Genomic DNA, 25942 nt, shown 5'->3' on the forward strand with positions numbered 1-25942 from the left:
TTTTCTTGACTTTGCACGTCATGCTCAGTTCAATCAGCTCCCCTTGATCTGCGCTTGCAATTTCTCACAAATTGTGATGTATACTTGAAAGACGCATTCAGAAATTGCTCAATTATGTCCAGTAGGCTAGAGAGAAGTGGGATGACAAAGGCTTCCCCCGACGAGAACTCATATTTTCCTTGCTGCCAGCATATGTGTTGTTTCCTTGGATATATGCAGGTAAACAGGTATAAAACATCCCGGAGAAATCTCATCCATCTTCTACTGGCCCAGACCTTTTAATTAAGGGCAACCTTCAAAATCCACTTCAGAATTTGCTTTAGGCAGAATCTCATCTCAATGGAGCTTCTTCAAGAAACGCTGCTAGCATTATTGTATTGGCCCCTGGACTTTCCCTGACATTAAAAATAAATAAATAAATAAATGAGGATTTCTTTTCACCTTTGCTTTGTGTTTTGATAGGAATGGCATTTTAGTGGAAATCCTGAACACATTCTTTTCTGTCTCCATGGCTGCATTCAGATGGCATAGAAATAAATAAATCCCGAATAACCAATGGCTCATCATTAATAATAATGGCATATTCCCTCACGTAATTAAGAACCAAAGAGGAATGAAGCTTCAAGTGAAACTCACCAGTAAACAAGCCACTTGAAATATTTTGCTGAATGATAATTACACACTGAAGAAGCAGATTAATTAAACCAAAAACACAAAGGCCTCTGAGAGCGAAGCTTGCAAGCCAAGCAAGTTTTTTAATTTCATCCCATTTTGTGAATTCTAAGTGTTTGCTCTGGAGCATAGGCTGCACTGGAGAAACCCTTTCTAGCTGCTAGGCAAACCAAACCCAAGCTGGTTCATTTTATTTTTTTGCACTCCATGCAGCTCTTGAGCCATATATAAGAGAGGAACACCTGCGTTCCCATCCAAAGGAATTCTCTTGCCTCTCTTCCTTCACGCTTCTTTCTCTCTCTTGCTCCCTTAATCCAGCTTTGCTTCCCTTTTTCAAACAGCTAACATGAACATATGTGCTGGACCTCGATACATTGGTAGACCAAGGGGCTTCTCTTCTGCTTCGGTCATTGGTGGCCTGGGTGCCTCCCGAGGCAGCTGTGCTCCTGTGTGCCAGCCAGTGCCAAAACCGTACGGGGCTGGTGGCTTTTCCAGCGTTAGCCTGAATCACTTTGGTGGCCCAAGCCGAAGAATTGCTTGCGGCCAGGGCTATGGAGGACCTGTCTATGGTGGCATTGGTGGTCAAGGGTTAGGCTTTAGTGGTCAGGGGATAGGACTAGCCGGGCATGGTGTTGGTATTGGTGGCCAGTGTATAGGGGGTCCAGGTATTGGAGGTCAAGGAATAGGTATACCCAGTCACTGTATCCCAGGTCAAGGGATCGGCATTGGAGGTCAAGGTATAGGTATACCCGGTCACTGTATTCCAGGTCAGGGTATTGGAGGCCAAGGATTAGGAATAGGGGGTCCGTGTATTCCAGGCCAAGGAATGGGGGGTCAGTGTATTCCAGGCCAAGGAATAGGGGGTCCGTGTATTCCAGGCCAAGCAATAGGGGGTCAGTGTATTCCAGGCCAAGGAATGGGGGGTCCGTGTATTCCAGGCCAAGGCATTGGCGTTGGGGGTCAAGTAATAGGTATATCAGGTCAAGGCATTGGGGGACAAGTTGTAGGGGGACAGATTATTGGAGGTCAAGGTGGTCTCAGCTATGGTGGTCCTGAGTGTGCGGGAGGCTTTGCTGGCATGGGTGCCAGGATGGTGAGCATGGGTGGTGGTTTGCCATGCAGAGGTGAAGGGATCCGAGGAGTCAGCATCGATGAGCGCCTGTTAAAGCCACTTTCGGTTGGAGTGGACCCAGAGGAGCAAAAAGCACGGACCCACGAGAAGGAAGAGATGAAGACCTTGAACAACCAATTTGCTTGCTTCATTGATAAGGTAAAAGCAAACAAACAAAAACCCATTGTCAACCAACTGGTTTTCATTTTTCTACCCATAGTTTTAGAACTAAGAAGAGACATACGTGTCCAACGAAGTTTCGACCACCTTTAGGTGGGGTTTCCACCCTTTGCTCTTTTCTCATTCTTTTGACTTTTTGGTATGTGTTAACACTATTAGTATAGAATGTCCATTCTGTGTTCTTAGCAACTATTTTTAGATCTCTATTTATAGTATAGTATAGTATAGTATAGTATAGTATAGTATAGTATAGTATAGTATAGTATAGTATAGTATAGTATAGTATAGTATAGTATAGTACAGTAGCACATATCTGTCTGTCTGTCTATACTATAGATAAATAGATATATTTCAATACAATATATATATTTCAATACAGTGATGTCCTGCATAACGAGCGCTTCGTTTAATGACGAATCCGCATAGCAATGTGTTTTTTGCTATTGCAAAAGCGATCGCATTGCGATGTTTTAGATGGGAAAACATCGCTTTGCGATGATCGGTAAGCGTTTCGCTTACCGAGTATCGCATAACAATGTTTTTTAAACAGCTGATTAGCGGTTCCAAAATGGCCGCCGGGTAAACAAAATGGCCACCCGCAGTGTTTTCACGCCCTTTCCTCGCTTACCGGGCAGCGAAAATGGCGGCCGCATGGAGGATTTTCGCAGAACGGTGAGTTTTTTGCCCATAGGAGCACATTAAACGTGTTTTAATGCGTTCCTATGGGCTTTTTTGCCCCGCATAGCGAAGAATCCGTATAGCGCCATTTTTTTCAGAACAGATTATCGTCGCTTTGCGGGGCACCACTGTATATATTATTGAAATATAATATTCTGCATATATCTACATCTCTCTCTCTCTGTGTGTCTATAATCTTAATAGCAAACATAACGTTCTAACACAAAGCACATAATAATTATTATAATTATACATATTTGTGTACCAATATGTATAATTATAGACTCTTATCTGATGAGCTGAAGAACCTGTCTTACTGTCAAAATGACACAATAAAGGCAGCTGGGTTTTTAAAAAAATAATTATTTTAACTGCCTTGAGCTACAGAGAGACAATAAAACTGTATGACTTGTAGTACTTGTCTGAAGAAATTATTATTTGTATCAACATACATAGTGGATCTCCATTGGTAGTAGTACAGAGAAGATTAGCAGGACGGAAAAGTCTCTGGAACTAGAAGCTTGAGAATCCGTCCAACTCTGCTGGAAACAAAATTAGAAAGAAAAGAAGTTTCCTTTCTATTCTGCATTTTTTCTCCTGTCTCGGGATTCTAACAGGCTACATACAGTCAGTGACAAATTTTGTGGTGCTGAACGCTGCATGATTATTTTATGTGAGGGGAAAAAGTTCCTTCCCTAAAGTGGTCAAAACCTAAACCACAAATATCATGTGACTACAGAGTTCAACAACCTGTTCCTTGCTTGTAAGAGGTTTCCCCCTTCACTCCAAAATGAGGACCATACTGGCATTTGGAAATTATGTATGTGTACAGGCGTATCCCCCCCCCCCTAGTTTTAGTCAAGGAAGTCAACTGGTCAAGAAACATTTGAATGCCTTGATGACTCTATATCATTTTGTGGTCCTTCTCAACTTTTCTGGATCATTTGCATCTTTTGGACCTTTCTAGCCCCTTTCTAGACCTTCTCCCTCCCAGGGAGAGTCTTCCCAACTGAAATAGCATCAAGGTGGCACTTTCTAATCCTTCTCCTTTGACCTATCATTGACTCGGTCATCTCCAGTAGGGAGTGGAAGTCAGGGATACCCATCTTGGTTGCCCCCCCCAAAAAAAGTTTTTTGTAGATGGTTGTAGGATATTTATGAACAATTTGTGGGTTATGACTGAACTCCACTAAAGTATCATTACTGTATAAGATCTCCACAGTGTAGAGACAGTGTGATCTCATCTGAGATGAGCCGACAAACCTGTACAAAAGGATTGTGAGAAAAGCCTCATAATGCCAAATGAAGTAATCAGTTGAGGTGACAGAAAGGTAGACTGTAACACTTTGGAATGTTAAGCCATAGTGAAAGGGCCTTGTTTTTCTAAAATGTACCTACGTGCAGTTTCTTGCTTGTAGCAAATTAGCATAATAAAGGTAATTTTTTTGAAAAATGTAGTCTCCTGTCTGATTTACTATGCACAGGAAACTGCCTATCTGGCTAGAGATTCAGGGGTAGCCTCAGTGCGGTATAGTGGATAAAGTGACAGATTAGGACTCAGGAGGAATGGGTTCGAATCCCCGCTCAGCAATGAAAACTTACTGGGAGAGTGGAACTGGTAAAACCACCCTTTAAATACCTCACATACCTTAAAAGGCCTATTAGGGTTGCTGTAAGTCAGTTCTGACATAACAACTGGGATCCATAACTGTCACCAGATGCAGTCTCTGAAGTGATACAGTCAGATGGTTGACAGCCTTCAGTTTCCCTGCTCATTCTCTAAAACGCATTGTACACCATATTCCAAAGCAGAGATGGCTGAGAACTGAGGGATAATTTCATTTTAAAAAACAGAAGTAGGAACTGGGGTTTATTTTCCTGAGCCAAACCAAGGGCTCTGAATACGGCCTCTGCTAGCCTGTCAGCTATTGCTGTAGCCCAAACCCTTCCCTGCAAATCCACTCAATCCATCACCCCTTCCCTATTTTTTACCAAATCATTTATGTATTTATTTATTTAATATCTATACCTCCTGATAAGGGAAGAATACTGCTCTGGACAGTGTACATAATAAGATAACTAAGTCCCAGCCTCCCTGCTCAGAACAAGCCCAATTGAGCAGAAGCAGTGGCAGAAAGAGGAGATGTGGGGGAGTTTTCCTTTTGAGCTTCATTCTCCATTTCCGAGACATGCCGTTGAGAACCAGCCTGTCAAGGCAACTCCCAGGGCACCATGGGACATGTGGTTCTCCCAAGGGCTACTTCCGTTCCAGAGAGCAGCAACAGGCCCTTATTTCCCTCCTGAGGGAAAAATCAGTGACCAGCCCAGCTTTGCTAGTCCAGGACGTGTGAAACAGTCCTAAAATATGAATGACTTGAGAATTGAGAGGACTTTTTTTGGAATATTCAAGATTTTAGAACATGGTCAAATTTTTGTGTGTGTATGTGTTCCATGTCTAGTCATGGTGACCACATGACCACGGAAACTGTCTTCGGACAAACGCTGGCTCTACGGCTTGGAAACAGGGATGATCACCGCGCCCTAGAGTCGGACACGACTGGACTAAATGTCAAGGGGAAGCTTTACCTTTATGTGTTTGTGTCTTTTTAAAATTAAATTTTAAAAGCATATTTTAAAAAGGCTGATATTTTTCATTTCACATTGTTGAGGAAAGAGAAAGAGAAAATGTGATGGGAAAGCAGCAGTAAGGATTTATAGATTTGAACTGAGTTTCCGTAATATGGACAGGCCAATTCAAAAGGGGACAAGACTTCTGGGTTTTTCACAGTTGTGTAGTTCCTGGATGCACCCTGTTGCACTCATGTGTTCTACCCAACTGTTAACAGAGAGAGGAATCCTGTCCTTCTTTTATATCTGGGCGCTCTGGGCTTAATGTACAGCAAGACATTCATCTTGGTTGGCAGACATGCCAGAAAAAGGAAAGCATGACTGGATATCCGACTGTTCCTTTCAGGTTCGCTCCCTAGAGCAGCAGAACAAAGTGCTGGCGACCAAGTGGGAGCTGCTGAACCAGTGTGTCCAACCTTCACGGAAGAACATGGAGAGCTACTATGAGAATTTCATTGCCACGCTGAAGAAACAGCTGGAATGTCTCTTGAGTGAGCGAGGGAAACTAGAGCATGAGCAGAAGAACATGCAGGAGCTGGTGGAGGAATACAGGTCAAAGTGAGTAAAAGCTGTATGTCTGGTAGGCGAAAGACTGGCAGTCTTCCTTCCTTTCCCCCATCTCACCCTGGCAGGACAAAGCAATGGATGCCCTCTTTCAATGTCAAGGGTCTGTCTCAATTCTGACTTCTCTTGTACAAGAAGCTGAAGTCCCGTTTTCACAAGATCAGACCATTATTTCACCGTAATGGACCTAGGTCAGGGAGAGAGATTTTTTTTAAGCGTGGTGGAGATGGTGTTTCAGAGGTATTGTTGCCTATGGTGTGCACTAGCTATGTGAGAAACGCTTGCCCAGTTTAGATAGGGGACTGAAAATGCAGCTTTGGCGCCACATTACATCTTGGTGGAGGCACGTTTTTGTAGTTCACAAGCATTGCTTCACCTGCTCTTCCTCTGCTGCTGCTGTTTCCATGCCAATTCATTCTCCCAATTCTTTAACTGTATTTTTTTTTTAAATTTAGGAATGCATATAGATCAATTTTCAAAGGTAACCCCTGCAAGGCTTTTGGCAATATACTGAAAGATGTAATTTTATTATGACATGGTTTAATTCATAAAGTCAAACAATTTAAAAATAATATTATGGCACTTGCAATTACAGAAGAAAAGCAAAAAAAAAAAAAAACAAACGCAAAACAACAGTATAAATATAAATAAGCTGTGAAATACCAAAAATTAAATGATGGCATCCTTTTTTGTCTTGCTCAATTGGATGGATATAAGGTTCTAGGCACTGTGGGTGCTATCAATCAGACATGGTTATCCAGTGATGACATTGGACATAAATCATTCCAATGTGGTGGAAGGATAATACTTGTATGCCAGTTGTATGGGTAATTTTAGCAAACTAGATCACTGAAAAGCATCCTTTCTATATTGTACAAAATGATTGCTTTGATCCCCTGTTGGATATGGTCATACACATTTTTGAAACACTACAACACTCACAAAAGCAAATGCATGGTCATTTATATTTAAAGCCAAATGACACTCTCCTATTGCAGTGCCAGTGAGAGTAGGCAGATTTGACTCAGTGGACTCCCAAGTGAGTCAATGGGATTCACAAAAGTGCTGACGTAACATGGATTCAATGGCTGAAATCCTAAGGGTGTAAATATATGTTGTGTAAATGTCATCATTCAGAGATGAAATCTTTAATTAAATTAAATTAAATCTCATTCTTTTCATGTTTCAAAGCTCCCTAAGGATCCCTTTTGCCTTCGGGAAGTCTTTCAGGGACTTGGAAGAGAACATCAGAACATCACCATCAACAGGCTTGCTGTTGGATCAAGACCACTGCTGGCAATCCAATGGCGATTTTTCCATATGAAAGGCCTCCTTGCCCCCATCCCAAGGCTCCCAAAGGCTTCCCGAGGGCAAAAGGGATCCTTAGGGAGACTTGAAACATGAAAGGAAGGAATAGGAAACTCAAAATTTAATTCAGTTGATGATGATCCATGGGGTCCCTTCCAGTTCTGCAGTTCTAAAATTATGGTAATCTCCATGTCATCAGCCAGTTTACATGCTGTAAATTTATGGTAATAGGATTTCTATCAATGGGTCTATGTTCTAACTGAGGCAGCAGTGGGACATTGGCCTTATTATATTCTACTTTGATTGATCGTAGTATTCCAATGAGAGCTCCTTTCTGCAGAATTTTGTCTGACCTAAGACTGAAAATTTATTTTTTAAAAGTAATATACTAGGCATGATTCATTAGATTCTACAAAGTGCCACAGTAAATCATTATTTTAAGAGCAACATGTTACTTTTCAGTTACTCGAACATTATTGTATAAAAATACACTTAACAAATTGAAAAATTACTACTTGAAACAATTCCCATAAAAACATTGTAGGACAAGTAAGTGTTACACATGGTGTTAATAAGGCAATTTTAACCATTGTTGCAATGTTTTACAAAAGGGCTGTTGTTGCTCCCTTATTACTTTCTCCTCCAAATAACATTTTTCAGCCATATTTGCAATATTTTGCTTCAAAACCCTTTTTCTGATAGTAAGAACAAACTTCCTTCCTTTTTTTAACAGATATGAAGATGAAGTAAATAGACGCACGACAGCGGAGAATGAGTTTGTGGTGCTCAAAAAGGTAAGTTGTGTCCTGAACAAGATGCGTATCGGAATACACATGCAAATGCTGCCAGTACCAAACTTTGTGCCATGTATAATAATGACTTCAACTTCCCTGTCTGATTTAAAAGACCTGGGGGGGGGAGGGAAAGGCTGTAACTTATGAATACTTGTTATTCCATGCTGTCAAGCCTCATGGCTTTTGGTGGCCAGATGAATTGGTGGTCTCCAAAATGCCCTGTCATTCACAGACCGTTTCATGTCTTGCAAATTAAAGTCCCCGGTTTCCTTTATTGAATCAATTCATCTCACATTAGGTCTGCTTTTCCTGCTACTTTCAACTTTTCTAGTATTATTATCTTTTCCCGTGAGTCCTGTCTTCTCACAATGTGCTCAAATGTACAACAGCCTCAATTCATTTCTCGAGAAAATTCAGACTTGATTTGATCTAGCATCCACATATTTATCTTCCTGACAGTCTGTAGCATTTGTAATGCTCTTCTCCAGCTCTATATTTTGAACGAAACAGCCCCTTTCATAGCTTTCTTTGCTGACTACTGGTACAATAACATGGATGATCTGGGCTTCGTCTCCATGCACACATCCTTACACCTGCGGATCTGTCCTACTGCTTTGATCACTGCCTTTCAAAGTCTCTCTCGTCTTCTGATTCCTTGACAGCGACATCTATTTGGATTGGTGATTGAACCTAGCTATCAAAACTCCTTCTCAGATTTATTGGGAAGTAAACTTTATTGAACTCCATGGAACATATTTCTGCACAAATATCAGTACTGTGGTGGAGATACCTGTGAGCTAATTTGCCTAGAAGCCGCCTAGAGTGGTCGCAATGACCAGATAGGCGGGGTATAAATAAAATAATATAAAATAAAATAAATAAATAACATTGGAGGGATGAGAAATATAAAAACACATGTACAGTACCTGCTATTGTAATTTCTGTTCTGTTAAATAATGCGAATAAAGACTTGTTATAGACAGAAGGAATGGATTAGTTTCTAAATATGGAAATCTCCTTACTTTTATCAAAAACACAATTTCTTGTGTGCTGGCTTTCTTTCTCTTTCCAGGACGTTGACTGTGTGTTCCTCACCAAAGAAGAACTGGAATCTAAAGTAGATGTGATGGCACAACAGCTTGAAGTCCTGAGAGCAGTCTTTGCAGAGGTAAGATTCCCATCTCATAAGAGCTATGTGACAGATGTATCCCCAGACCCCATATAGAAGTTATTTACAGAGTAGGGATACACAATGTTTTGAGCCTTGAGAGACACATCTGGTAATGGGTGGTAAAGCTGTAGCCTCATTTCTGAAGGCACACACATGCACATTTACACACAAATACAATTTCGAGCCAGCCAGCCAGCACATACTTCAGCAGGAAAGCAGTGATCTCGGAAGCCAGGGGACAGATTTCCCCCCTTCCATGGGTTCAGAGGGGTGCACTATACCAGTGCAAGAGGAACTTCCCCCTTCTAGTGAGTGTTTCTTGTTCCCTCCAAAACATTCTTATAATTTTTTAAATTAGATAAGTGCTGCCATTTCACAAGTTATTTCAATTCAGCGCTATATCACTTGCCAATTTTTTTAAAGGAAAAAAGAAGATGGTCCTAAGAACAGAGGAGTGTGGGTGACCTGTGAAACCAGTGACAATTCTAGTGATTTGAACTATAATATGGACGTCTGGTTCCAAAACTGCTTGGGATAATTAAACATTCCGTATAAATCACAGCAACAAGTTAACTGTCATAAGAAACTCCTAATCAACCCAGGACAGCAGTCTCCCTGTCTTGTCTGGTTGCCTAATTGCCACTAATTAAAAGGTACATCATGGTTGGGCAATTAGGCACATAACCAGGGGCGTGACCAAGCTGTACTTCTGCACCTAGTCAATTAGCCGCTAATAACTATGGCAAGTTAAGCAAACCTTACACGAACATCAATAGGCTTCTTGTCTATTCTTCTGTGTTCTTATATGTGTTTGAAGTTATTTCATACAAGCAAGACAGAAGGAGTTTAGGAATGTCGGTTATTATTGTAATTAGAGATACTGTTAAGGCTGAACCTCTGGGCACAAGTCAGTGGCCCCACAGCCCATCTGGGGATTCAGATGCAGTTTTAACACATCTTTCTCAGAAAAGACTTCCAGAAAAAGTGCTCCTTTGCTGGCATGCTCCCTCTCTGTTCATTTTCTCTCCCAGTACCTCCCCTTTCCCCTCTTTCTGGCCAGGCAGCAACACATCTCTCGTCTCCTCTCCTCTCCTCTCCTTCACCTCTCCCTCTTTCTTTCTTCAAACTTTTAGAAGTCAGGTGTGTTGTGGAGGAAGGTGCAGTTTTGTTCCCCATCTTCATATCTCTTGAGAGTTTATAGGTGGGCCCATGTGAGTCCAGAAGCACTTCAGGGAAGTGGAGGTATTGAACACAACCACAGATGCCTCTGAACCACACACTAACTCTTTCTAAAGGTTCAAAGAACTGAAAGGGGAGTTGAAGAAATGGGAGGGAGAAGGGGAAAGGTGCCAATGGCTGGTAAGGGGAAGAGACAAGGTGTTGGGGTGGAAGAGAGGGAAGGTAAGCAGAGGAGGGGGGAGAGAAAATACTGAGAGGTGGAGAAAGAAAAGAGAAACAGAGGGAGGGGAGAGAGAGCACTGCGGGTGGAGAAAGAGGAGATGGGAATGTCTATGGATATACACTGGTAAGGGAGAGAAAGACGGCGCTGATAGATGGTGGGGACAGAAAGCGAGAGAGCATCAGCAGAGATATTGTGGGTGAGAGAGGAACATCTCAGCTTTTGAGGGGCAACCAGAGGCATTTTATTTGGCCACCCTCTTAACACAGCATGTATCATCATCCAGTCTGTCAGACACGTTTTTCTTAAGAAGCGTTAGGAAGAGAAATTTGAGTTTTGTAGTAAATAGCTCATATTTCACTAGACTTATTTTGCATGGCTCTAACTTGCCAAAATAACTGATCAGCTTCCCATTAAGAGGGAGAAGGTAAGTGAAGTGTAGCCTTACTATGATGCCATGTCACATTCTCCAGGAGTTATCTCAGCTGGAGAGCCAAATCGTAGACACTTCAGTGGTTCTGAAAATGGACAACACACGAGACCTGGATATGGACCTGATCCTTCAGAATGTGGAGACTTGGTACCAGAACATTGCTCATGCCAGCAAACAAGAAGCTGAAGCCTTTTACCATAACAAGGTGAGTACAGTATTTATCTGGTAGCCAGATAACCCTGGTTGATGTATGCATAGGACAAGCACATAGATGCTATTTATTCACCTCATCTGTTAGCAGTGCTACTACATTTCTACATCATTCAAAATGCAAAGCATTGCAGCTGTTGGGAGAACGTGGCTCCATCTGGAGCCATTTGAGATTTGGAGTGCAGTCAGAAATATAGCCCAGAACATGAGGAAACCCCATCTGGATCTGACCAAAGATCTCATTAGACAAATATTCTGTTCACCCAGGGGCCAATCAGTTGTTTGTGGGGAGCCTGCTAGGAGGGCAAATGCACCCTCCATCTCATACCTCCCACAGCAACTGGGATACCTGGGCATATTGCCTCTGGCAGGTCCCTTTATGATAGTGCCTGCTATAACAGAGACTGATGTTTCTAAGGCCATAGGACTGAATCCACTCATTCACATCTGAACTTTCAAAAGACTTGTCCAAGGTGCTGAAGCTCTTTTGGGGACAGCAATCAGCAACTTTGGATGGCATCTGAACAAGTCTGAGCTAAAACCAGAAAAAGATCACCACCCCATGGCCCTGGAATCACAAGCTTCCACTGTTTTGAGGTGGAAGCCCATCAGTTCCACACTCCTGCTCGTTCCATGTTTGACTCAAGCGCTGGCACTTAGTCTGAAAGGAAGGACCCTTCTTCACTAGACTGGAGTGCATATGATCCAGCAGTAGGGCTCTCTTGCAGCAAGCTTGTGCCCCTAGACTGCCCATTACAAGTGGAATCTTCATTTATTTCATATCCTGTCTTCCTACTACAAGTGGTGCTTGTGTCGGTTTACAAAACTAATATATAAGATAAAATACAGAACTGATTTCTAATTTAAAGGAATTCAAAACACGTTATTAAAATTAAAAGCTGAACATGACCCACCCATCAAAACTAATTTCATCAAATCTCAAATCATTTCTCCATTGACCAGATTGCTGAGATTCAAGACAACCGCACCAAATTCAACGAAGAACTTAAAAACAACCAGCATGAGATTGCAGAGCTCAACAGGGTGGTCCAGCGGCTGCATACTGATCTTGACAACGTAAAGAAGCAGGTAAGGCAGTGCATGTCCTTTTCTTGTTTTATCAGTTGCCCTGAAAATCTCTTTTGTTTCCAGTGGCAAAACTGGTAATCATAGAATAGATGAAGATCTAGTATTATCCTCCAGAACCAGCACAAGAATGGATGGTGTGTGTGGCACAAAAATAGCTTAAATTGTCTTTTAAAAGTTCTTGTCAACCAAAGGCCAAATGATTTGTATTGTTACTGATCAAAAGATTCTGCTGCTTTCATGCTTGTGCTGAGGTAACAAAAGATTCATAGGGACTGACCATTTTCTCCACAAGCTGTTCTGATTCTTTGGTGATGTGATTAGATATTCTGTGTAGCAGACACTATGGCAATACCTGCCATTCCACGCAGGTTTCCCCCTTTCTCTGTACTTTTGTTGTTGTTTAGTCATGTCTGACTCTTTGTGACCCCATGGACCAGAGCATGCCAGGCCCTCCTGTCTTCCACTGCCTCCCGGATTTGGGTCAAATTCATGTTGGTTGCTTCAATGACACTGTCCAACCGTCTCGTCCTCTGTCCTCCCCTTCTCCTCTTGTCTTCACACTTTCCTAACATCAGGGTCTTTTCCAAGGATTCTTCTCTTCTCATGAGATGGCCAAAGCATTGGAGCCTAAGCTTCAGGATCTATCCTTCCAGTGAGCACTCAGGGTTGATTTCCTTTAAAATGGATAGGTTTGTTCTCTTTGCAGTCCAGGGGATTCTCAAGAGTCTCCTCCAGCACCACAATTCAAAAGCATCAATTCTTTGGCGGTCAGCCTTCTTTATGGTCCAGCTCTCAGTTCCATACATTGCTACCAGAAAAACCATAGCTTTGACTATGTGGACCTTTGTCAGCAAGGTGATGTTTCTGCTTTTTAAGATGCTGTCTAGGTTTGTCTTCACTTTCCTCCCAAGAAGCAGGTGTCTTTTAATTTCATGGCTGCTGTCACCATCTGCATTGATCATGGAGTCCAAGAAAATAAAATCTGTCACTGCCTCCATATCTTCCCCTTCTATTTGCCAGGAGGTGATGGGACCAGTGGCCATGATCTTAATTTTATCCTCTGCACTTACTTATCTGCAAACCTCACAGTGGCTGGGAGACATATGGGTTTTCTGAGGAACAAGATATTGGTGCAAGACGTCCTGTGGTCATAACAAGTATATGACAGTAGTCAGGTCTTGAATTTGCAAGTAAGAGCCATGAGCTCTACAAAAGACTTGCTTTTCATTTGTAAAATGGTCTGTATCAGGTGCGTGCATTTTTCAACTTTCCTTGGAGAGGGGATTGCTATGGGACTGTCAAAACAAATACCCATACTTTTTTTTTACCACAACATCAATTGTTGAGTCATCCCTTTTCAGTGAAGACGAAACAGTTTGCAAATATTTGTCACACACAAGAAGCAGACAACTTAATTCTTGATCTCAGTGTACCTGCAGTTCCAACCTCAGTCTCCTTCTTCTGATCTTGGAGAACCCACTGGGTCCCCAACTCTCAATCACAGAAGGGAGCCCCATCATTTATTTACTCCCTCTGTTTTTGCACTCTTCTTCCTGACATGCTCTCTTGCCTTTTCCTGCCATCCCCAGGTTGCAAGTCTGCAGTCGGCCATCTGCGATGCCGAGCATCGTGGCGACATTGCCCTGAAGGATGCCCGCAACAAGCATGCTGAACTGCAGAATGCCTACCAGAAGGCCAAAGACAAACTGGCGTCTGTGCTCCGTGACTACCAGGACCTGCTCAACACCAAGATAGCTCTGGACATTGAGATTGCCACCTATAAAATGATGCTGGAAGGCGAGGAGAGCAGGTGAGAGGTGTTTTGCAAAAAAATCAATACCTCTGTTTGAATAGACGCACATGGTGGACAATGCTACACATGGGAAGCTGGCATTGGAGCCCCACAGGTTATAGCAGAGCAGCGTATGGATGAAATGATCGGTTCTTAAAGAAGCTACCACGTTTTCCCGAAAATAAGACAGGGTCTTATATTAATTTTTGCTCCAAAAAAAGCATTAGGGCTTATTTTCAGGGGATTTTTTTTAATGTACAGCAATCTACATTTATTCTAATGAAGTCCTGTCATCTTCTTCTGGTTGCTGCACAAGGGTGGAGGGTGGGCTTTGACTTAGGTAGGGCTTATTTTTGGGGTAGGGCTTATATTACGAGCATCCTGAAAAATCATACTAGGGCTTATTTTCAGGTTAGGTCTTATTTTCAGGTTTGGTCTTATTTTTGGGGAAACAGGGTAGTTTAGGTACAGTGGTTAGAGAGCAAAACTGGGACTTGGCCGGTCCAGATTCCAATCCCCACCAACACTGGGCCATCTTCCACTAACCGATCAGTCATTCTCTGACTGCCCTACCTCACCAAATTGTTGTGGGGATAAAGCAGGAAGGAAGGCCGTGATTTACATGGCAATTTGATCTAAGGTGAAGAAGAGGCAAGATAAAAGGGAAAAACACAGGAGTACAGAGATTGCTGCTGTATAAAACGTATAGCAGCCTGAGAATCTGTTCTCAAAGTTTCTAGTCTTCATGGCCATGGAGAAATTCTTGAAGCATATGGGCACTGCTTAATGGCATTTTGGAAGCCAGGAAAGGGTTTCCACTGGTCATGGGGCAGGACTTCAGAGTAGATCCCTGCTTGCAGATTCTTGTCCCTGCTCAACCTGAAGAGAACACAGTATGCAAAAGATCCTGTTCTTCTTAATGCACTTTTGTGAAATTTAGGGGAATTGCAGATGGAGAGATTTGACTCATTTGGGTGATGAACTTTGGGCTTTGTAATCTTAATGTATCTGAAAGAATAATAACTCCAAAAGATTCCTTTTGGTCTACAAATGCCATATTCTGGTCATCGTTTGGGGAGGATTCTGGAAGATATAGTCAGAACAGTAAAATTTCCGGGCTCTGGAAACATTTTGCACTACTTTGTTTTTTTTTTAAAAAAAAGTAGATACCAACTTTTGCAGTTATGGAATAAGGCATACATTTTGTTTTCGTCTTCCTAACAGGATATGCTCAGGGAACCCGGTCAGTGTTGGTGAGTCTATTCCACGTACACCCATCTATTTGTTATTCTCCTTTTGGATAACCCTTTTGGTTTCCACTGTTATGTGCAAATGGGTCATGAAGATGACAGATCTCTGTTGTTGTTTGTCTCCCTTCCAGCTATGGTCAGTGGCGGCTACCCAGTGGGCGAATGTGTCCCTGGCATTGGACCCGGAGTGGCCTATGGTGCTGCATATGGCGGCATGGGTGAAGGCTTCACCTCCGGAAGCGCAGGATGTATCCACACGATGGGCCCCAGAGTTGCAGCTGGCTCAGTGGGCCGGACAGCAGGAGCTACTTATAGCGTCGGACATGCCTCTGGGGGGGCAGGAAACAGTGGAGCGTTTAGCTCCAGAAGTGGTGGTGGTTACACCTCCAACATAACTGCGAAGCACCTGGTGGGCGCCGGGGGAGGGCGGCACAGCTCAGGCGTTTCTGTGGATGGGAGCTGCGTCAGTGGCCACCACGGGGGGATCCACCACGCAGTCGGAGCAGCAGGAGGCATCGCTGGTTCCCATGGAAGTGGGGGTTTCAGTACCGTGGTCCATGGGGCCGGGGTGCACAGCTCTGGAGCTGGAGGGGCTTATGGCGCCGGATCTGGGGGAGGAATCTCAGCAGCTGTGCACAGTGGATCCCGAGGTGATGCTAGAAACGTGCACACGGGCTCAGTCAGCTCTTCTAGCAGAAAAATTACCTACTGAAGCCCAAAGGTTTGGGGGAAGGAGCCCCACGGGCAGACACCTGCCTGAAACCAGACATGCACAGCCAAGCTTGGCAAAGTTACATGTTTTGAACTACAACCTCCAGAATATTGCATCCATCATGGCCCCAGTCCCTGCTCACTAGGGGGTTTCTGGGGTGTGCAGTCCAAAAATGGGATTCTGCCAGGCTCCGATTGGCTGAGAGCAGACAGGTACCCGCAAGAAACTGCTATGGCAAATATAATTTTTAGGGCCAGATCACTCCCCTCTCTCCAGTCATCACAGTTAATTATTTCTTTTGGATTGCTGTAGCAGGGTAGCTCCCTTTGGGGAAATCAATGTGGCTGGCCAAGCAATCTTCTTCCATGATTGCTCATTCTCCCCACCGATTTTCACCCCTAGATGTTCTTGCACAGACTATAACTTAGAACCCATATTATCTTCCTACCCTCTGTCCTCAACAGTGCCTTGTAAATCATTTCAGGAAGGGGAGCAATGCCTAAGATGGGATCACTCATAACATTTCTATCCAAACTCTTTCTCTCTTTCTTGCCTCCAGGAATGAAATTCCTGCATATTATATTTTACTACTGAACTGCTTTCCATTGGGCACATGTCCACAGCCAGCTAGAGCATTTCCCTTTGGCATCGGTCCTTGTGTTATTACAACGAGACCTGCAACAGATTAGGCAGGTGGTTCCAAGGGCCAAATCCTTAGAAACTCAATTTTAAAAATCCACATTTTAGTTTCAGAAGGACTCTCCCAGAGTTTGAGGGTGGCAGAGTGAATGGGCGGATCTGTCATTGTGCTACATATGTACCCCACAACTGACTTTCAGCCACAGAGAGAGTGTTAATGAAATTCAGGAATACATTGAGAATCTTCATAGTTTATCTGAAACTCTGTTTCAGCTCTAGTTGGAATAAGTTAATCACATGTATACGCTTTACCCGCCACTCAATGCATGCATTACTATTCTGTTTAAACATAGAAGTATTACTTATTCCATTTAAGTCAAAATCGTCCTGTGTTCTCTGTAACTGCATAGGTGTAACATCACTGCTACACTTTTCTAATCAAAAACTCTAGACCTTCTTCTATATTTCCAATAAACTGCATGCATGCGCTCAGCTTATGCCTCACGTTAAGTATTTCTCCCTTCTTTCTGTGTCTACGAGACTACCAAAATGTCCATTTGTATATGTTGGTATAGCTGGAGAAGAATGAGGTAGTAAACTGCTGGGGTGGCAGAAGGGAATCAACTGTACCTCTTCAGACTTGCAGTGAGAACTGCATTTTCAATGTCTCATATACATTTTTTTACAAGCTTTCAAGGAGAAATTTAGCAGATAGGAAACAAGCTATAACTGTTGAGCTAGCTTTCTACTTGCAATGAAGCTTTGGAGTTTTGTTCTGCATAGAGGAATGCTGAGATTCATTATTCATCTGATGTGATTTCTTTCCTATCATCTCCACTCTTAATGACTCATTCTGCCGCATAAGCCTCCAGACCAGATTCACCTGCAACGTCATACTATGTGACATTTATCCCACTCTTACACTTCATCCTATTGAACTACACTCTGGAACTGAATATATAAAGGGCTGTTTTACAGTCAAAATGATCTCCACACAGGGTAGTCTCAGCTGTCAGCAGTTATGTCCACATTCACAGCATTAGGAAGAACTACACCTTTTCCTAGTCTGCCCAGACATGATTATCTGGCAGTGCTTTCCGCTGCTGTAGCTGAAGCATCTTTGCGAGTTCTTATCTTCGAGTCTCACTTCAGCTGCATTTGTGGAATGGACAGTATAAGAGGAATCTGAGCAGGACAGAGAGATTTCAGAGAAAACGTGCATATCCATTACACTTTCATTTTGGGTTCGCAAGCAGGAATTTGGTAATGAGAATTGTTTTTAACTATGCAAGCAGTCTCTTTAGGAGCACATGGGTGGCTTTGGGATCTCCCTCTGTGGTTCTGTATTTATCATAATAAAGCATTTTAGAGCATTAGGGGCTGAAAGGAGACAAATAGAAAACAATGACACTCACTGACAAAATACAACAGTAAGGCTCGTAAATTTCCAGATAGAAACTACCACTACTGACACCTAGTGACACATTGTTATCTTGCTACCCTGTTTTTGAAGAGGAAAGGAAAATCAGAATACAAAGGGAAAGCTTACCAGAAAATAGCTACTTCTTCCAAAATACATACATATATATATTTACATAAATATATTATATATTTAAATGCAAGCCAGAAGAAATATGTCTAGTTTCCTGGAAGCAGACAGTTGTACGAACCAACTGTTATCCATGGAGGAGAGATGGGAAGGAAAAGTTCTGCTTGGTATTCTCTAAGGTAAAATATTCACCCATGATATTGATATGGAAAAATGAATGTAAACCAAATAGAAAATTGATATGGAAAAATGAATATAAACCAAATAGAAAATAGCACATGGAAAACAGAGGAAGAACACAACAGTCTGCTTTTGACCACGTCTGACCCCTGACCCACCCAACTCAGTTTTGTCTAATGAAAAGACAGGAAAGATTTTTTCAGACTGAGGTCTGAATTTGAGCACAGAGATATTCTTGCCCCACCGAAGGGCCAAAGAGCGGGACTCAAGACACCAGTATGTTTTAGAAAGAATTAAGAAGCATATTCTAAAATATGTTAGGTTATAATTCTTACTGCTCATAGCTAGACCTCAGAGAATGCATTCCCATTTTTTAGAATGGGAAAAGGCCTATATAAAAAAGCTAACACTATGATGTTCAGGGGAAGGGGAATGCAGCCATTTTGGGAAGCTTACAAGGTCTGGATTGGGAGCCCGGGGGGGGGTTAGGGGGACAGTTCTGGCATGAGAACTAAGGTTTCAAATCCCCAGGTGTAATTGCTGCCTGGGAGGAAGAGGAGGGAAGGGTCTTCTCCAACCCTACTTTGAGAGACTAAAGCTTGGCTTTGGGCCCTTCTGCTGACAAGGCATTGAGCTGTGTAACCCCTCCTCATTGGTGTTCATATAGATTAGATTCTGTTCGTTTATTACTTCTCACAAGCTCTTTAGAAAAGAGCCAACATATTTACGGAGGATAGACCTATCATTGTTGCCCATGACTGCAATACTGAATTTCCAAGAAATATGGCTCTGAACAAAATGGTAAGAGAAAGGAATCTCAAGAAGCCACCATGGGTTCTGCAAACTTGGCAGGATATCTATTTATTCATTTCTTTTGTAATCTCCTTTTTTTCTCAATTCAGGGAGTCAAGGCGACTTACAAAAGGTGGGGAGGGTGGAATGGTACATATTGTACATAAATAAAAAGACTGAAAATTTGGTGAAAGAAAAAAAATGGCTGGAATCCAACTGCCAATAGCTGCTTGTACCCAGGGAATTGTGTAAGGCTTGGTAGCAAATTGTCGCTCATAAACAAGGTGCGGGTTGTCTTCCTGGGAATGTGCAGGAATGCAACTAGAACTTCATTGATAACTTGGGATTTGCCCATCGCGTCTTACACAGTTCCCCTTATGAAAGGGTAAACTAGCAAAAGGATTCTATCCCAGATTGAAGGTAAAGGTAAAGGTTCCCCTTGACAATTTTTGTCCAGTCGTGTTCTACTCTAGGGGGCGGTGCTCATCCCCGTTTCCAAGCCATAGAGCCAGCGTTTTGTCCGAAGACAATCTTCCGTGGTCACATGGCTAGTGCGACTTAGACACGGAACGCTGTTACCTTCCCACCGAGGTGGTCCCTATTAATCTACTCGCATTTGCATGCTTTCGAACCGCTAGGTTGGCAGGAGCTGGGACAAGCGACAGGCGCTCGCTCCATCGCGTGGATTCAATCATATGACTGCTGGTCTTCTGACCCTGCAGCACAGGCTTCTGCAGTTTAGCCCACAGCGCCACCACGTCCCTTATCCCAGATTGAAAGTTTCTTAAAAACAGTTTAAAAACAAAAACAGGAACAGAAGAGGGAGAAATGCAGATGTGAAAAAGAGTTTTAAAGGACAAAGAGAAAGCTGGTATCCCTGTTATAAATAAATAAATGAAAAACTTTTTCTGTAAGCAAGTCAGTGGATTAACCCTTGAATAAAGAGAAAGGCATTTGCTCGCTGGTGGAAAGAAAGAAGAGGGGGCCAAGCTAGCTTCCCATGGAAGAGAGTTCCATAGCAGGAAAAGACCAAATCCAGGACTAAATCCAGATGGAAAAGGTGGGACCAACTGCCAGTCCAGTCAATTTTGGAGAACATGAAGTGAAAAAGAACGACATCTTTTTTGCCTCAGAGAGTAAAATGTTTTGGGCCAGCCCTAATACCTATGTACATAGGCTGGAGAACCTCTGGCTTTCCAGTTGTTGCTCAACTATTATGCCTTTCATCATAATATCACCATCAGCAGACTGGTTGCAGCTGATGGGAACAGGATCCTAAAAACATCTCAAGTAGAATAAGTTCCCTAGCTCCACTCTCTAGCTATGTATGCCTGCAGAGGACTTTTATCTCCTGCACAGTAAGATTTATAAAATATATACTTCTCTACTCTGCATTTTGTTTTTCTCTTTTTATCTGCTCTGTGGGGCTACTCTGGCATCCTTCCACTGGTGCATCTTTCAACATGCGACTGTTTGGGAAGAAGGAGAGAGACTTACTCCAGGAAAGGCCCTCTGTTCCCACCTACATGCCCTGTTACTGCATTGCGGGCACGGGAAGTTGAAACATGGACATTTTTTGAATTAAATGTTTAATTGCAATTTTAAAAAAACAAATGAAAAAGAAAACGAAGGAAACTACATAGGATATAATCATGGGCCCGACATATACTTTAATGTAAGCTGGTCATAAACCAAAAAAGAATAAGAAGGTGTGATAGCACTGAAGATGGCATCCATAATTTATAGACATCATTTCATGATTCATAATGACAACTGAGAACTAGATGAAAGATGCACACCACCACCACCACCACCACCACCACCACCACCACCACCACCAGTAGTAGTAGTAGTAGTAGTAGTAGTAGTAGTAGTAGTAGTAATGTAATATTACAGAAGAGGGACCATCACACATTCTTTTGAACTATTCAGAAATGGAGCCCAAAGGCAGGTAGACAATTGCAGGCTGGCATGGTTCTTTAAGTCCTACATGGCAGATGGCTTTTGCTTGCAAAGCTTTGAGAGGCACGGGGATACCAACAGCAGCATCAACTGCATTTGGTGAAATGGACATTGTCCATTTCGCCCCCCCCCAAAGTATAGAGCCCCCCTCAATGGAAGAGCCCAATCACTCAGACCATTTGAATTATTTCTTTTGTATGTATAATCATATGGTATATATCCCACTGGACCCAATTCACATGACTGTCACTTCAATCAGTACATTTCTTGTGAATTGTACTGGTTCTGTAGGCTATGCATGCCATTTCATATAAATCAGTTCATTTCCTGTCCTGTCTCTGATTCCCCACTACCCTAAAATTTTCTTTACTTTTTAAAAAACCTTGTGCTATATCACTATTTTCCTGTCACTTCCAACAGTTGGTCAATGCATCACCTGGTGGGATATGTCACCTGCAGCCTTTCCTTCCTTCCTTCCTTCCTTTTTTTAATACTGGGTGCTGAGAAAGCAGGAGGGAAGGGAGTCTCCTTCTGAGCAATGTACTTTCTGTTGTTGCTGCTGCTGTAAGAACTTTCCAAGGATAATAAGCAATTTATTGCTAAGCATTATATATATAAAAGCCATGCCAGCAAAGTTATGAAAAGGTAATAGGATGACCAAGTGAATCGATGTTATACGTGTGTCATGTGAAAGGAAACTGATCAAACAATTTAAATAACCACAAAATCAATATACTGTAAACTGGTGTTCTTTGGCCATGTGTGATTACTCCCTAAGAAAACTGATCTAGCTTTCTCCAGGAATTAACAATACTGTACTTAGAGGTTTTTTTACAGCTTATATTAAAGAAACAATTTGTAACATATGTCAGTCTAAATGAAACTGAGTTAAATCAACTCAGAGTCATGTGGTGTCATGTGGCATACTGCAGTTTGGATTCCTTTGGCACAAATGTATAATCTGGTGTTCTTGAAAGGACACCCTCACCAGATACATACATACATTCTCTAACCACACCCAAAGCTTGGAATGAATGCTCTCCTCTCATATTATTGAAAGCAAGTTAAGCAAATAATTACGTATTTCAGTGCTACCACAGTATAGAAAACAATTAGACATGAATTCTGTGAAATGGATTGTGGTTCCAGGCATATTCCTCATAAATAGACAACCACACCTTAATTTTTGTAGGCATCCTTCAGTCTCAAGAGTGTCTAGTGTGGCCTAGAAGGCCAATTTGAGAGTGACAATCCCTTCCACATTGAAGACAAATACAATCTGTCCCCTGTCCAGCTCCCTGATTTTGCTGCTTTTGTGACTTCCTCTTTGCCTCGGCCTGCTGGACAAGGGTCTCTTCAAATTGGGAGAGGCCGTGATGCACTGCCTGGCTCCAGGCTGAACGCTCAGATCTCAGGTTTTCCCATCTGTTGAGGTCCATTCCTAAGGCCTTCAGATCTCACTTGCAGATGTCCTTGTATCGCAGTTGTGGTCTCCCTCTGGGGCGCTTTCCCTGCACTAATTCTCCATACAGGAGATCCTTTGGAATCCGACCATCAGCCATTCTCACGACATGCCCGAGCCAACATAGACATCACTGTTTCAGTAATATATACATGCTAACAATTCCAGCTCATTTGGAACTTTGTCTTGCCAGGTAAGGCAAAAAATGTGTCAGAGACCACGCATATGGAAGGTGTTCAGCTTCCTCTCTTGCCGTGCACAAAGGCTCCAGGACTCACTGCAGTACAGGAGTGTATTCAGGACACAGGCTCTATAGACCTGGATCTTGGTATATGCCGTCAGCTTCTTATTGAGCCATACTCTCTTTGTGACACTAGAGAACATGGTGGCTGCTTTGCCAATGCGTTTATCCAGCTCAACCTCTAGGGAGTGTGTGTCAGAGATCATTGAGCCAAGGTACACAAAATCATGAACAACCTCCAGTTCTTGTGTAGAGATGGTAATATGGGAGGTGAGTCCATGCCCTGGCCCATTGCTTGTGTTTTCTTCACCTCAATTCCATTAACCATTTTCTTGGAGAAAGATAAGAAGTGGGTATTAGGCATAAAATGCCATTGCCACCTGTCATCCAATCTCCATCATATGAGTGCATTAAAGGGTAACCACAGAGCTGTTAACCAGCAAGGGATATGCATGCAGACCTGGGCTTTCCTGGGGGCTCCTCCACCAGGCATCGCTGGCTGCCCCTGATTGGACACCCAGCAGTGCTTCCCCCAGAACCTTGCTGACATGCAAGGACACCCAAGAGGAAGGTGTCCTGCATGGTGGCGGCTGGAAGTGCCCCTTCTTGCTGGGCTGCAAACTGGGGCCCCACTGCGTAATCAGGGAGGACCTCAGCTTTACATTGGTTTTGCAACAAGAATTCCATGAAAACAACAGCTGAAGATCAGTAGTGGTACATTCCTCAACCATGCCACCACCTATTTAGCCAGCTTACCAGTAAGCTGAGACACTAATTAAAGTTTGTAATCATATGGGGGTACAAGACAACGCTCATTATCTTATCGTTCATTATTGAGCACTTTCTTCACAAATTGTCTGTTATACCACAGTATTGCTAAGCTATGGGAAATGATGTAACCGACTTGGTAACACATAACTAACTATAAGCATGATGGGTCTGATGGTTCCAAAGCATTCATGTACTTTAGACCAGGGGTCCCCAACCCTCAGTCTGGGGACTGGTCCCAATCCGTGGCCTTGCCAAGACCGGGCCACGGGTACAAATCTCCTTCCCCCCCCCCGCATGCACGGATGCACACACAGCCCCTCCCACTAATGCACAGATGCACGCGTAGCCCCTCCCATGCACACATGGATGCACACATGGCTCCTCCCACACACACATGGCCCCTTCCACTAACATATGGACGCACGCACGGACCCTCCCATGCACGCACGGACACACAGACAGCCCCTCCTACACAAGCATGGATGCTCCCCTGCCCTTACGCTAAAGCGGCCTGTGGAGGCAAATAGGTTGGGGACCACTGCTTTAGACAATAGTTCAATCCCCCAACAATTTAACTTGGTACAGAACAAAAAAGAAAATATGAAGAAGTGAGAATACATAGGATACAGGCATAGGCTAGGCACATGCATTAATATATGCTAATCCAACCCTACCCAGAGACATCACAGATGGGACCAATTGAGATGAGGAAAGGAGGGGGACAATTACACTGAAAACGAGACTTTAGAATGATAATAACCTGGTAATAATAAGCTAAAATGCTCATCACACAGACCTCCTATCATCAACCATCATGTGTTTGTGCTGCAGTGGGGTTATGTCAAGAAAACTTAGTTAAAGCAACACCAAAGATTACAGATAAACCCAGAGGGTTATTATGTATAATATGCTAACAATCCCTGCTCCTTATTTAAACTTTGAGATGTACATTTGAATCTGTGAATACAGTCCACTTAAAGAAGTCACTCTTTCAGTTCTTCCTTTGCCATTCCTTTTCTCCCCCACAGGTTCATTGAGATCTGTAACAGAGTGTCACGAAGGGCTGAAGTGTTCCGAAATTGGGTTATATTCATTGCCATTTCTGATCTGTGCCCATTTATAAATTCTCTTGCATACAATGTATTCGCGAAGGTTTTCACAGCCGGGATCTAATGGTTGTTGTGGGTTTTTCAGGCTCTTTGGCCATGTTCAGAAGGTTGTACTTCCTAACGTTTCACCAGTCTCTGTGGCTGGCATCCTCAGAGGACAGCACTCTGTCTGAAAATGCCGGCCGCAGAGACTGGAGAAACATTAGGAAGAACAACCTTCAGAACATAGCCAAAGAGCCCAAAAAAACCCACAACAATCTCTTGCATACAGATTGTCCTGTTTCCAACATCACCTCTCATTTTTTTTCTAGCACTGTGTGGGGCTCTGCCCCATCCATAAAGTGGGGCTCTGGCTGCAATTGGAAGCAAATGGCCAGAGCGTGAAACTGTCTGTGTGGGATTGATGCAGTGCTGAGCACATGCAAGCGTGTGCAGCAGAGAGGGAACATTGCACAGAGACACTGCTGACCATCATCAACCCCTAACTCTCCAATCATGTATTCTCTGTATATTAATCTATAGTCTAAGTCGGTAGTTCCCAATGTTGGGTCCCCAGATGTTCTTGGACTGCAACTCCCAGAAATCTTGACCAGCACAGCTAGTGGTGAAGGCTTCTGGGAATTTTGGTCCTAGAACATCTGGGGACCTAAGGTGGGTACCACTGGTCTGAAAACGTTGTTCTCTGTGTGTGTGTGGGTGCAGATTGTTGTTCCCAACAGGTCACACTGAAATAAATACATTAGTCCATAAGGTGCCACAGTGCTTTTACCTTTCTTATACAGGATGAAAGAGATTAGCATGGCCACGGTGTTGAAATCAACCCATAGCATACTCTTACTTCCTTTTGGCCACAGTAAACAGGGTGCTTAATTACAAATTACATTTCCAGGTGTGCACCTGAAATGCTTTAAGCTCACACCTGGAAAAGTCAGGAGGAAGTCTGATAAATATATGTTTACAAACCTGCCTGCTGGACAGGCAGATTCTTCAAGAAGTGCTAGCTGGCCCCAGCTTCTCGCTGAGTGAGTCTACACGCAGTGGCAATATCAGCCTTGCCTTGGCCTAAGGCTCAGAATGGTGCTTAGCTCTGACTGGATAGCAAAAAAAAAGGAGCCAGAAAAGTGGGTGCCAAGTGGGCACAACCCTCTGACGTTTGATAAGAGACAAGTGCTTTCCCCCACAACATTTGAATTAACGTCTGCGCCCTAACACCAAGGGGCAAATAATCTGTCGTTCATGAGGACAC

General features: G+C 43.0%; 1 protein-coding gene across 1 annotated transcript; it reads left to right on the plus strand.

The window, feature by feature from the left end:
• Positions 1–1018: 1018 nt before the first annotated feature.
• On the plus strand, positions 1019–21454 carry LOC110090293 (keratin, type II cytoskeletal cochleal-like). The gene is made up of 9 exons (XM_078384608.1): positions 1019–1942; positions 5616–5827; positions 7875–7935; positions 9008–9103; positions 10979–11143; positions 12112–12237; positions 13827–14047; positions 15254–15282; positions 15411–21454. Exons 1-9 carry the CDS (start codon positions 1019–1021, stop codon positions 15989–15991), a joined length of 2415 nt encoding a protein of 804 aa, XP_078240734.1. The 3' UTR covers positions 15992–21454.
• The last annotated feature ends 4488 nt before the right edge of the window (positions 21455–25942 follow it).

This window comes from Pogona vitticeps, chromosome 2 (assembly GCF_051106095.1).
Source record: "Pogona vitticeps strain Pit_001003342236 chromosome 2, PviZW2.1, whole genome shotgun sequence".
NCBI lineage: Eukaryota > Metazoa > Chordata > Lepidosauria > Squamata > Agamidae > Pogona > Pogona vitticeps.

What these genes read in the sequence shown, in the direction of transcription:
- LOC110090293 (XM_078384608.1), top strand. Translation starts at nt 1,019, where the DNA reads ATGAACATATGTGCTGGACCTCGATACATTGGTAGACCAAGGGGCTTC. An exon ending in GTGGAGGAATACAGGTCAAA is followed by an intron (nt 5,828 to 7,874) that starts GTGAGTAAAAGC and finishes TTTTTTTAACAG; the next exon opens with ATATGAAGATGAAGTAAATA. An exon ending in CTGGAAGGCGAGGAGAGCAG is followed by an intron (nt 14,048 to 15,253) that starts GTGAGAGGTGTT and finishes TCTTCCTAACAG; the next exon opens with GATATGCTCAGGGAACCCGG.